This window comes from Dipodomys ordii, unplaced genomic scaffold (genome assembly GCF_000151885.1).
Source record: "Dipodomys ordii isolate 6190 unplaced genomic scaffold, Dord_2.0 Scaffold29, whole genome shotgun sequence".
Classification (NCBI taxonomy): Eukaryota; Metazoa; Chordata; class Mammalia; order Rodentia; family Heteromyidae; genus Dipodomys; species Dipodomys ordii.
Genome location: NW_012267245.1, coordinates 2,964,065 through 2,976,756, shown reverse-complemented (window position 1 = coordinate 2,976,756; position 12,692 = coordinate 2,964,065). Strand labels below are relative to the sequence as shown.

General features: G+C 48.0%; 2 protein-coding genes across 4 annotated transcripts in view; both read left to right on the top strand.

Annotated features, from left to right (window-relative positions):
- The window catches only part of Uimc1 (ubiquitin interaction motif containing 1), a 79,768-nt gene extending 74,672 nt beyond the window's left edge, over positions 1-5,096 (top strand). For all 3 annotated transcript variants that reach the window (XM_013016122.1, XM_013016119.1, XM_013016121.1), the window contains 4 exons: positions 1,103-1,274; positions 2,867-2,930; positions 3,937-3,979; positions 4,684-5,096. In XM_013016122.1, the coding sequence (XP_012871576.1) occupies positions 1,103-1,274; positions 2,867-2,930; positions 3,937-3,979; positions 4,684-4,894 (490 nt within the window). In that variant the 3' untranslated portion in view covers positions 4,895-5,096. The remainder of the gene's footprint in view (positions 1-1,102; positions 1,275-2,866; positions 2,931-3,936; positions 3,980-4,683) is intronic.
- A 6,062-nt stretch (positions 5,097-11,158) lies between these two features.
- Positions 11,159-12,692, top strand: part of Hk3 (hexokinase 3 (white cell)) — a 16,703-nt gene continuing 15,169 nt past the window's right edge. The window contains exon 1 of the mRNA XM_013016030.1: positions 11,159-11,225. The gene's annotated coding sequence lies outside the window, so the exon portion shown is untranslated. The remainder of the gene's footprint in view (positions 11,226-12,692) is intronic.

The following is a 12,692-nucleotide window of genomic DNA, read 5'->3' as shown; positions in this document are numbered from 1 at the left end:
TTTTTGAGAAATTATATGTAACGAAGGTGATGAAGCCTGCCTAACCCAAGTCTGCAGGTCCTATTCCTTTCACGACTCCATCTCTCTCACGTATGTGGAATTAGCAAATGCTTTTTGCATTGACTGGTAAATTTTTGAAAGGTATACTAGCCTAGCTCTCTCACAAGGCAGCAGCATTTTGTTTGAGAGACTTTTTCTCTTATTTTAATGACTTCCAGAGAAATCCTTCCTTAGAGATAATCTCTTGTTGTTAGTTACTGGGTAGTAATGGCTAGAAAGAGAAGTCTAAGACAGCGTGGTTCTTAGCTTCTTAAAGCTAAGATGATCTTAAGAATCAGGCATAAGAGGCATCTGATAATTATTAGCTATAAGACCTTGGGGAGGATAGTTGTTTCCTAATAGGGCTAAAGAATTAATTGAGAAATTTTATTTAAAGGGCCTTCCACGAGGAAGTAATTAATGTTCACTTGTTTTCCCTTTTCCCCAACATTTCCATTTTCATTGATACCCAGTAAACTTCAAGGACTCTTTCCCCAAACTACGTATAATTAAAAGGTAAAAATTACTATGTGTATGAAATTACGCAAAAGCCTTTAGCAGAACCATGTGCTTTAGTAACTTCTTAGGTGATATTGCACGTTGTAGAATTAAAGGAGTTAGCATCCAGACAGACTAGATTTACTAATCAGACAAGTTCATCCACCATGGTAAAAATGTCATCTTGATTTAATGCTCTTGGCGCTCCCTTTTCTGTGGAAATTTTAACTTCTCCTTGAAAAACCTATCACACTTAATTTCAGAAGAGTTTGACGGAATATTTTATGTGTGAGGCGCAATCAGCATTGTTTGAGATAGTTAGAAGAGCTGATTTCATTACCATCCCACTGCTGCAGCAGCAGGGTACAGAGAAACAGCCAGGGAAAACTGCTAATCACTCAGTCCTTTTGATTGGCATCAGGTTAGTTTTATTGGCGATCCCGCTGAGCAAATCTGCACTGGTTGGCATGTCTCTCCTGTAGAAGAACTTTGAGACACATGCAGGAGCCCAGAGGCAGAAGCAGATCTTAAAACAGCCTCTTCTCCCTCTCTTCTGGTTGGCCAGGAATGAGAAGTGTTATGTCTGCAAATCCCTGGTCCCATTCAGAGAGTATCAAAGTCACGTAGACTCCTGTCTCCAGCTTGCAATGGGCGACCAAAAAGATCGGCCTGAAAAGAGTGCGAGAGCGCATTCACCTGTGGAAGGGAAGCCACAGCTGCAGCTGAGGAACCCAAAGGTATGCTGAGCACGGGGCGTGTGGGGCGGGGCCACCTGACTGACCTGCTTCCGGCCTGAGCGGCCACAGCTCTGTTCTGGCCTGTTTCTCCCCTCTTCCCCTCTCCCCTTCCTTCCTGTTTGACTTCATATAGGACAGACTTGTATTAGTCTTTTCAATTTGTACTTTTTAAAAATTATGTTTTCTCTTAAAAGTAATACATGCTTATTGCAGAACATAATAGAAAGTCCAAAAACAGTATGAAGAATCAAGAGGAAATGATCACCCATAATTTAGCTGCCAGTCAGTGCCAACTTTTAATAGCCTGCTCTCCAGTTTTTTCTATGCATTTTTAGTGTGATTCTCTCTCTCTGATTCTCCATGTATACACACACACACATACACTGTTGCTATACTATAGAAGTATAATTTTCTGTCTTGGATGTAAAGGCTTATTACTGTGTCGTATAAAGTTCTTAGTTTATTCTTAGACTTTTAAAATGTTAATTTTTAGACTTTTAACATGTTGATTTTAGACTTTAAAAGATGTTATTTTTGCTGGGTGCTGGTAGCCTCACACCTGTAATCCTAGCTACTCAGGAGGCTGAGGATTGTGGTTTGAAGCCAGCATGGGCAGGAAAGTCCATGGGACTTATCTCCAACTAACTTCCTGAAAACCAGAAGTGGCATTGTAGCTCTAAGTGGTAGCACTCTAGTCTTGAGCAAAAGAGCTCAGAGACAGTGCCCAGACCTGGAGTTAAAGCCCCAGCACCAACAAATGTTAACATTTGTATCCTGTAGATGGTTGCTTAACCATTGTCATATTATTGGACATTTATGCTTCTCTAATCCTCCTGGATCATAAGACTGTTTAAAACATTAATATGTCTGTACCAGCAATTATTAGAATTGACTGAATATAGCGCAGCTATTAGGCTGATAGATATGAACATTTTAAGGTCTCGAAACATCATCAAATGGTTTTAAAAAAAGACTCTTGACTCCCTTGTGTGGCCAGCCCTAGGGATTACAGGTTCTGGACCTTGATCCCTTCGAGGATGGAGGGGCTCTAGGCCTTATGATTAGAGATAGAGAAGGGCAAGACTTGGCTTAGGGAGCAGTGATAAAGCAGCAGCTCTGTATTCTAGCGCTGCTGACTTAGCAGTCAGTGCATACACTAAGACAGGAAGGCCATTTCGGTTAATGGTTTGGAAATGATGATTTGGAGTTAGGTTTATAGGTAAGTGCCTACTTAAACCAAGGAGACAGTTTATTCATAGAAACCACCCTGAAACAGTTCTTTTGTATCTTAAATCTCCCCAGACCCATAGATCAGAAGCCTACTATTCCTTGATAGGCTTTTGGTGGACTGGCTTAGCTTGATAGTAAAATCCATCTTTGGAGTCTATTCTTGGCATAGAGCTGTATTCTCCTCAGGACAGTTTGCTTTTTTCCCTTGTCTACCCTCCTTTATTAGAAAGCAAAAGACTTCCCTAGATCTCTGCCACCACACCTCTTTTCTTGTGGAATAAAAAAGGTGTGATCTGGCTACGGCAGTTGTGTTTTAGAGCCTTCCATGAGGTAACCTTTTCATCTATTTATCTCTGTCACAGGAAAAAGGCCAAAATGAAGGCCGACTCCTCACTCTTTTGGAACAGTCTGAGCACAAGACTGCAGGTGAGGACTCCAGGACCAATGTTGGGGCTGCTGCTAGCTCCCACTGTTTGTTGGGGCTGTGTGAATGTACTTCTGTACGAATCAGCCAGCTTTTGGGACTCAATCTAGGTCATCTCTCCCTGCGGAAGATGGGGAAATACCTTGTCTTATTCATCATGTTTTTCATTTCAGGCTTTATAAAGTCTAGGATCAGGGCTGCCTATTGAAGTGGGAAAAATAGCTCTAAATCACTGGGAAGTAACCCAGCCCCTAGGTGAACCCTTGCCGGGATGGGGTGCCCCAGGCCTTCAAGGCCATGTAAGGCCCATGAAATCATTTGGCCCGTGAAGGAACAAATATGCTACTCATGGCTGCCTGGCCGTGTTGATAATTGTATATGGCCCGTGAGTGATCTTGTTTAGTGCGTCCCCTGTACTCCTGAGGGACTGTAGGTGAGTCTAGTCTTTAGAGAACAGGTTGGTGAAGACCATACACCAGCGTTATGCATCGCAAGGGTGTGTTCAGTAAAGCCCTCAACATATTCCTTTGCATAGGTAAGCTCTTGATAGATGCCAGCTGCTATTACTATTGTTGCTTTGTTAAAATTTACTCCCTGCCAATGGAAGAGGAGCACTCTCTGGAGCCTGGTGAGATTTTCTTACCATCTCATTCTCCTAGATCATCTCCACCAAGTAGATCTGTGGTGCCTTCTGATGACTGCTAACAGACAGCCTCTCTAAGCCCACGTCCTGCCCACTCTCTAGATCACTGTGCCGTGAATCCCTGTGGGTGGCAGATTTCCTCTGGCAACTCCTTGGTGCTCAAATCCAGATTTATTCAGAAGTGGCTCGTTCAGAAGCCTTCATCTCGGCTTTTCTGTAGCCAAGCCTGTTGGATGCTAACGCTCACATCCCTTTGCTCTGAGGGTCAGGGCTCTTAGCTACTTGCACGGGCCTGATGAAAAGCAATGTCGATCAGCGAGAAGTGGTATGATTACCAGCATTATTACTATTCTCTCCTGACACAGATGCAGAGACGAATACCAAGTCTTCAGAAACAGGAACCTTGCGGTGAGTAGGGACATGCACTGAAATACAGCTGTCAGCATTTCTGAAAAGTAAGGCCTGCTCCGGGCTCTGTGTTAGAACGATAGTTAACATAGAAACACAGCGGCACTGGGGCTGGGAAGGTGGCTCAGTGGTAGAGCGCTTTCCTTGCATGCCTGAGGCCCTGGGTTCGATTCCTCAACAGCACAGAAGCAAAAAGAAAAAAGCTGGAAGTGGCGCTGTGGCTCAAGTGGTAGAGCACTTGCCTTGAACCGAAGAGCTGAGGGACAGCGCCCAGGCCCAGAGTTCAGGCCCCGTGACCGGACCCCCCACCCCAAAAAAAAAAAAAAAAAGAAACACAGCGGCACTAATGTGGCCTCTCTCCCCTTTAAGTCCAGTGTATCTGGGTTGAGAACAGGATGGGTAACTCCATTCACTCTCGGTGTTAAAACATATTGAGCAGAAGCTAAGTCTTACTCCTCTGAACTTCTCCATCCCCATTCAACCCTGATCTTCTGACCTGGATTTCAAGTCGCTGGAGTCCTTGTTGTCAGTCCATACTGTGCAGCTTTAAGTTATGTGATCATACCCAGCGCTCACCTCAGCAAAGGCAGAATGGTAGTACTTCTGGGTGGGAGTGTTCTCGAGCTTATGTGTACTGCTAATGTATTCCAAGCACGTGGTGCCAAGTAGGTGGGTGGTGAACTGAATTCTCCCCTTTCTTTTAGGTCGTCCTCCGTCAGGGTGGCAGAGGCAGGCTGCAGTGGAGAGCTGCAGCATTCCCTCACGCAGCTCGACTTCTCTGAGTCTCCCATCAAGTCCTTTGTTGCCATCTCAGAAACCACAGATTGCTTAGTGGACTTCAAAAATCAAGTTACCGTCCAGCCAAGTAGTCGGACACGAGCCAAAGCAGGCAGAGGAAAAAGGAGAAAAACCTGAATTTCTAGGGGTGGGCCGTGTTCGTTAAGCCATAGCAGCTTCCAGTTCATTGTTGAGCAAGTTTTGACCCTTCTGTTTTTACCACCAGCACCCACTCGGCATCCTGGTTTTTATGTTTTATATTATCTATACAGACAACTGTGTATAGTCTTCTGTTTTATAACAATCTGTTTGAATTTACGTATAAAGAACAGTATATTTATTTATGTTTGTATGAGATCTTATTTCCATAGACAGAGGTTGTCCGTTTTCCTTCCTCTGTGTTGTGGTGTTGGGGTGGGAATATTTCACTGGCAGGCTCATCAGTTACATGTTTCTGCACAGTTGGCACAACCCTTGTATTCACTTCATCTGTAGTCCACACTCCTGAACACCGCGTGGTCACTCTCTTTTTTTGGGGGGGGGTCCAGTTGTGGGGTCTGAACTCTGGGCCTGGGCGCTGTCCCTCAGCTCTTCAGCTCAAGGCTAGCACTCTACCACTTGAGCCCCAGCGCCACTTCCAGCTTTTTTTCTTTTTGCTTATGTGGTGCTGAGGAATCGAACCCAGGGCCTCAGGCATGCAAGGCAAGCACTCTACCACTGAGCCACCTTCCCAGCCCCAGTGGTCACTCTCTTGAGTATGGTTGTGACATCATATGTAAGTGCATCAGGGGCGTTGAGGTCCAGTACTTGTTCTGCCGTCCCTCCCGTTCAGTGGCCTGCAGTTTCATCTTGCTGTCCTCGCCCAGTTAAGAATTCTCAGCCAGATCCTAAGGCCTTTGAGACTTGTATCCTGCCATTCTTCCCACGAATTTGTAAGTGAGCAGGCTGCTATTACTAATTTCGCTGCAGTTATTTGTTTTTCAAAATGGATTAAGCCAACAGTCATCTATTCAGACCGAGATTGATTCTCTTGCCAACAACGTTGTAACAGCAACTTCTGTTTCTGCAACATTACTAGAGTCCTGCACATCCACTCCGTTGCCTAAGATCTTCCCGCACAGAGCGGTCTGAGCACACTCCAGAGACCAGAGGCTCTGAGATGGCAGAAGTAACTGCCGCTGACCAAACAAGGGTACTCTGAAAGCTAGCTTTGGCCCCAGCTGATGGAACTTTTAATGAACTACGAGGGGAGATGACTGTTGACCTGGTAAGGATTTTGGTCCAGAATAAATCAACACACCACTCAGTCACCCCTGACTTCCGACCTATCCTGTCTAGGTGTGTTAGGCTGGGGGGAGCTCAGAGGATGCTGCGGAGGAAGACGCAGCACTGGCACTAAGACACTCTGTCCTTCCTGCTCACGGCTCATTGCACACCAGCTGTTGCAGTTCAGAGTAAGAAGGCTGCTCACTGTCTGTTTCTTCTACAGAAAGTGTCTTGCTGTTGGATGGCACTGATCCTGTGCCAACATCACTATATATATATATCACCATATTTAACAGCTGGGTTTTTGGTGTGTTTTTTTTTTTTTTTTCTTGTGCTGGTACTAGCGCTTGAATTTAGGGCTCAGCTTTTTTTTTGCTGTCTCGCTTGACCATACTCTCACTTCCAGCTTTTTTTTTTTTGTTGTTGGTTATTTGAAGATGAGAATCTCCAGATTTGTCTGCCCAGCTAACTTGTGAACTGAGATTCTCACATCTCAGCTTCCTGACTAGCTAGTATTACAGGCCTGCACCACCAGTGCCTGCTTATAGTTTGTTATGTTTTTAAACAACTACTGTGGTCCAGACAATGTTCGTCCCATTATTCCCAAGGCAATCCTGAGAAGTAGGTGCTATGATCAATTTCAAATATGAAAACAAAGGCTCAGAAGAACAAATAAAGTAGTGATACCACTGTGCCTGTAGACAGGTAGAAGGGAGGTGTTAGGTTTTGACTCTAGTACTGATTTTCCTGGTTTTCCTTCTAAGGAAATGTTTAACAGGTGTGTGCCATCAGCTTAATGCACATGTCTGTCTCATTACATGGCAGTTTATGAAAGTAGAGCTCTATAAGCAGGGAATCTTGGGTGGTGTTTTTGATTTTGTTTTTTTATTTAATGGTATTGGGGGCTGAATTCATGGCTCTGCACTTGCTACGCAGGCACCCTACCACTTGAGCCACGCCTTAGTCTTTTGTTTTTGTTTTTGCCTAGGGTCTCACATCCATGCCTAGGCCTCCCTTGAACTGAGAGCTGCGTCTTTACCCTTCACAAATCGCTAGGATGACAGGTGTATGCTCCTGTGTCTAACTATTGGACACTTGTTCCGTGGGCTGGCTTCAAATTGTGATCATCCTGGTTGCTGTGAGCTGCGGCACAAGCTACTCACGATGACCAGCCAAGTGTGCTCATTTCTGTGTGAAGATACACAGAGGCAAAGTGCTACCACTAAAAGGTGAATTAGTTGGCTTAAAGTTGAGCCGTCTCTAGAAAACACAGGTCCATGTTAGGAGCTAGACCACAAACCACAGATGGAATTAGGAGCTAAAAACAAGCCAAATGAGGAGCCATGCTCCCCACACCCCCTCCGCCATCTTCAATGAAGGGTGCTTAGCTGTTCACAGTAGTCTTACGCTGCAGTGTGTTGGTAAGATAGTGTAAAGTGTCTCTGGTCAGCCCACGTGTGCACGCTGCTTCAGATTCAAGCTTCCTTACCCATTTAATGAGAGGAGCCACCCAGAAAAGACTTCCAAGGATGAACGTAATGTGTACAAAGCACTATTATCTGGCACACGAAGTGTTCAGCTAGTGGCAGCAGTTGCGGGTAATGCGACAGCAGTTTTGAGTGTCGCAGGCAGCCTGGCAGTGAGCGGTAGAAGGGCTGGAGAGTAGAGGAATGGGGGTGCAGCTGTAAGGGGGGGAGCATTTTTCCAAGGAGCGAGTACTCAGGAGGAGCAGCCTTACTACCCTACCACCAGCCTTCCACGGAGAGCTTGAGTCCTGGGCCTGTGATGCTCTGCCGGCACCCTTGGGTGCTTCTGAGTGATAGGAAGCAGCTGTGCCCTGCCAACTCACCCGCGAGCTTTCCCTCAGCCTCGTGGCTGTGCTACTTCATCCTTACGGCAGTCGTCCAGTGGAGGCTGTGTGGGGTCCACTTCCCTGGCCAGTGACGCATTCATACTTCATACCCACGGGGTCCCAGGCAAGCACCCATGACTTCCACCCCTCCCTGTATTGTTTTAGTTCCAAGACTGAGACTCAAACTCAGTACCTGACACTTGCTCATTGCCTAGTGCTCTTCCAACTGAGCCATGCCTCTAACCCCCAGGGTTGGTTATTTCTTTTCTTTCAGAACCTGTGGCCTTCTCTTAGCTTATATTGGCACAAGCTAGACATGCCAAGGAGACAGTGCCCTGGGGAAGCTGGGGGATGATAAATACCTGTTTTTACCCCTCAGTAGAATAATGAGGTGCATTCTATTTTTTTGGGGGGGTCGGTCGTGGGGCTTGAACTCTGGGCCTGGGCGCTGTCCCTCAGCTCTTCAGCTCAAGGCGAGCGCTCTACCACTTGAGCCACAGCACCACTTCCGGTTTTCTGATGGTTCATTGGAGATAAGAGTCTCAAAGACTTTCCTTTCCCAGGCTGGCTTTGAACCACCATCTTCAGATCTCAGCCTCCTGAGTAGCTAGGATGACAGGCGTGCTTTGTACTCTTCTCTGAAGTATCCCCTGTTGGACTCGCAGCAACAGCTGAATTATGCATATTGTATTGGCTTGCTACTTGTTTCCAAGTCCCCTGCTCAGGACAAGTGCTAGGACTAGGTAAGAACTGGACTCTTGGAAGTACAGTTAGCACTTGTGAAACTCAAGAACCTGAGACGTTCTTCCTGCCTTCCACCACCTAGGCCAGCCATTGTACTCACATCACCCTGCTCCGGGCTCTGTCCTTGGTCCTGTAGGGGGCCCAACTCAGAAGTCGACTCCTTGAATCGCCTTAAAAACATAACTAAAGGCTCGAGTCTCTTGAGAAATTTAGACCCAGGGAGTCCTAGAAATGCTTGTTGGGGGATATCCTCATCCTGGCTCGGGACAGCAGAGGCTGGCATCAGTGTGGGGTGGTTGGTACCCAGTAAACTACATCAGGACGGATGTCTGCCCTGTTTTCAGGCCCAAAGCAAATCTTATGGAGAAAGTAATGGCCATGACTTAGACATGGCAAACCAAAGCTCAAGAAGTGAAGAATGGGGCTGGGAAGGTGGCTCAGTGGTAGAGCGCTTGCCTTGCATGCATGAAGCCCGGGATTTGATTCCTCAGCACCACATACACAGAAAAAAGCCGGAAGTGGTGCTGTGGCTCAAGTGGTAGTATACTGGCCTTGAGCGCAAGCAGCTCAGGGACAGTGCCTAAGCCCTGAGTTCAAGCCCCAGGAAGGACCAGCGCGCGCGCACACACACACACACACACACAAAATGAAGAATGGTGCTCAAACCACTGGAAAACGGGATGGGATTTGAACCTGTGTCTGGCACCAGAGCTTATGCCCTGAGGACCTCAGGCTGGGGTGTGGCTCAAGTAATAGAGCACTTGCCTAGCAAGTTCTAGGCCCTGGGTTCAATCCCTCTGTACCATGGGAAGAAAACAAACTGAGGACCCCATGTCAACGGGAGGGTTGTGTGGGCTTGTTCCTGCCTGTGAAATAGGCTTTGGCCTTTGGTTGATTGTGGCCAGTGGGAAGCTAGGAGAAGGGAAGGCAGGCAGCAAGTAGATTGCTGAGTTCATCGTCCCAGGGAGATGGTGGATGAGTGGACACATCTGAGCAGCGTGCTGAAAGGAAGGCAGGAAGAGGTTACTTATTTCCTCTCTTACAAAAGTCCCCGACTGTTGGAGCTTGTGGAAGGGCTCTCGCTGAACCAAAAACTAAATAAATAACCGATCACCTATGCCATGTCAGGCTAGAACCTGGGCCCGAGGCTTCAAAGGTGAATAAGAAGCATTATCCGCAAGCCCTGCGGTAGATACACAGACACAGATGAGCTTTTAATGAACTTGTAAATGCAGCCGGCGCAGCAAACCCAAGATCCTGGGGAGGGACGGAGGGGGGGCTAAGTTGTGTAAACCCAAGATACTGGGCTTCCAGCTGTGGCCAGGGCCGGGAGGACCTTGTCAGAGTTGGGCTTCCTACTGCTGCTGCTGACCGAGCTGTAATTTAACAGATTGAGGACAAATTAGATGAAAAGGCTAGAAAGGCCAAAGGGAGAATCATTCCAGATAAATCAGCATGAGTGAAGACAGCCCTGTGTCTGTGGGAGGCCTGCAAGATGTACCCAGAGTCTAAAGGACATGGAAGACTTGGGGATTGCTGACTGAGGGCCTCACACATCTGGCTGTGGCTGTAGGAAGTTGCTCAGAGCCCGGAGGGTCTGGCTGCCCAGCCCCACGGTGGACAATGTTAGCTCCTATCCGGGTGCCATCTTGTAGGCTCTGTCATATTTGGATGATGGCCTGGTGATCTCTGGATATATTTGATCATCCAGTCACTGCCACTGATGAAGCCTAAAGTTTGTTAAAGACTCTGCCCAACGTGACAATTGTTGGTGTGCCTAGACTATGCTTTCCATACGGTCTGGAAGTTGCATCTTCTGTGTGTGAGCCCTGCTGGTGCATGTGCTGACCTCTTTAGTCTCGGCCTCTCAGCTCGCCCTGTCCACTGGCCTGCAGCGTCAGCTATCCTCTCTCTTTTTTTTTTGGGGGGGGGGTGTTGGTGGTGGGACTTGAACTCTGGGCCTGGGCGCCGTCCCTCAGCTCTACCACTTGAGCCATAGCACCACTTCCAGTCTTCTGAGTGGTTTATGGGAGATCAGAGTCTCATGGATGTTCCTGCCCAGGCCGGCTTTGAACTGGGATCCTCAGATCTCAGCCTCCTGAGTGGCTAGGATGACGGGCGTGAGCCACAGGCGCCCGGCATCTCTTCCTCTTGTGCTTCTACGTTACCTCTTTCTTGCTCACGGGCCCCATTTCAGAAAGTTGTCTGTGACCCCTCTGCATTTCCCAGTCTCCCACCCCTTTCCAGGGGTGGGGGGCGAGGCGCCTCCTCCAAGCGCTCCAAGTGATTGTGAAACCCACAGAGCTCCCAGCCTCACAGAGGACCCTTGACCTCCGAGGTCGGGCCTCCAGTCCCCCAGCGGCCAACTTACACCATGGTCCCTGGCCTCCCCTGGGCTCCTTACAGCAAACCTGGAAGGAAATGCATCTTCCTGCATCAGTGGGGGGAGGAAGCTGTGGCGGAGGAGGAAGGTGGGGCCTGGGGAGGTTTTTCACTCAAGGCATGCCTCCGAGTTTCACTTTTGGGGTACAAAGCAGGATCGCTGTGGAACTTCACCTCTGGAGAGAAGAGCTCAGGCCTCAGGATCGAGACATCGGTCACACCGAAGTAAGAGTTTCCTCTGTCTTGATCCCTGCATTTATCGTCCCCAGCCTCCTCCCTTCCTCTTCCTCCTCTTCTCCCTTCCCCCTCCTCCTCCCTCTCTCCTCTTCTGCTCCTCCTCCCCTCCTCTCCTCTTCCCCTTCTCCTCCCCTCCTCTTCCTCTCCTCTTCCTCCTCCTCTCCTCTCTTCCTCCTCCTCTTCTTCCTTTCCCTCTCCTCCTCCTTTTTCTTCTTTTTTTTACTTTTTGGTGTCAGTACTGGGGCTTGAACTCAGGGCCTGGGGACTGTCTCTTCCTGTTTGCACTCAAGGCTAGCACCCACTTTATTCTTAGCTTCGTGTCTAGCTTTATGGTGGTTAATTGGAGACAAGAGTCTCATGGAGGGCTGGGAACATGGCTCAGTGGTAGAGTGCTTGCCTTGCATGCAGGAGACCCTGGGTTCGATTCCTCAGCACAATATAAGTGGAAAAAGCCAGAAGTGGTGCTGTGGCTCAAGTGGTAGAGCTGAGGGACAGCGCCCAGGCCCAGAGTTCAAACCCTATGACTGACAAAAATGTCTCATGGATTTTCATGCCCAGGTTATTTTTGAACCATGATCCTCAGATATCAGCCTCCAAAGTAGCTAGGGTTATAGGCATGAGCCAGTGCACGCAGCTGATCTTCCTTCCTTCCTTCCTTCCTTCCTTCCTTCCTTCCTTCCTCCTTTTTTCTTTCTCTCTTTTTCTTTTCGGTCAGGGTCTTGCGTATGTAGCCCAGACTAGCCTCAAACTCATGATCTTCCTGCCTTAGCAGTCCAAGTGCTGGGATTACAGGCATGCCCCACTACACCCTCCGCTTTGAATTTCACCAAGCTACTAGCATGTACCTATGCTAAGAGTTACCATAGAGGATGCCCTGGTGACTCAGACATGTCCAGGTTATGGGGTTAGCCCTTCAGATTTGGGGAACAACTTAAACAGAGACCAGAAAGCCGGAGGCTAGCCTCACAAGAGGAAACTAGGGTGGAGGACTTGGCCACTGTGAAGAGCTCTGGACTTTCTGTAGGTGGAACCATCCTACTTGAAGTTTGCTTCCTTCTTTTAGGGAAGATAGAGGTTAAGAATCACATGACAGGGCTGGGAAGGTGGCTCAATGATAGAGTGCTTGCCTAGCATGCATGAAGCCCTGGGTTCGATTCCTCAGCACCACATGAACAGAAAGAGCAAGAAGTGGCGCTGTGGCTCAAGTGCTAGAGCGCTAGCTTTGAGCAAAAGAAGCTCAGGACAGTGCCTAGGCCGAGTTCAAGCCCCAGGACAGGAGGAGGAGGAGAGGAGGAGGAGAAGGAGGAGGAGAGGAGAAGGAGGAGGAGGAGGAAGAGGACCACATGATAAAGAAAATCTTATTTTGGCAGACACTGAAATCAGAAGGGATAGGAGATGAACTGTATGAACATGAGCTGTTAGAAAAATCAGGCAGCAGTGGGGAGGGAGTGGAGG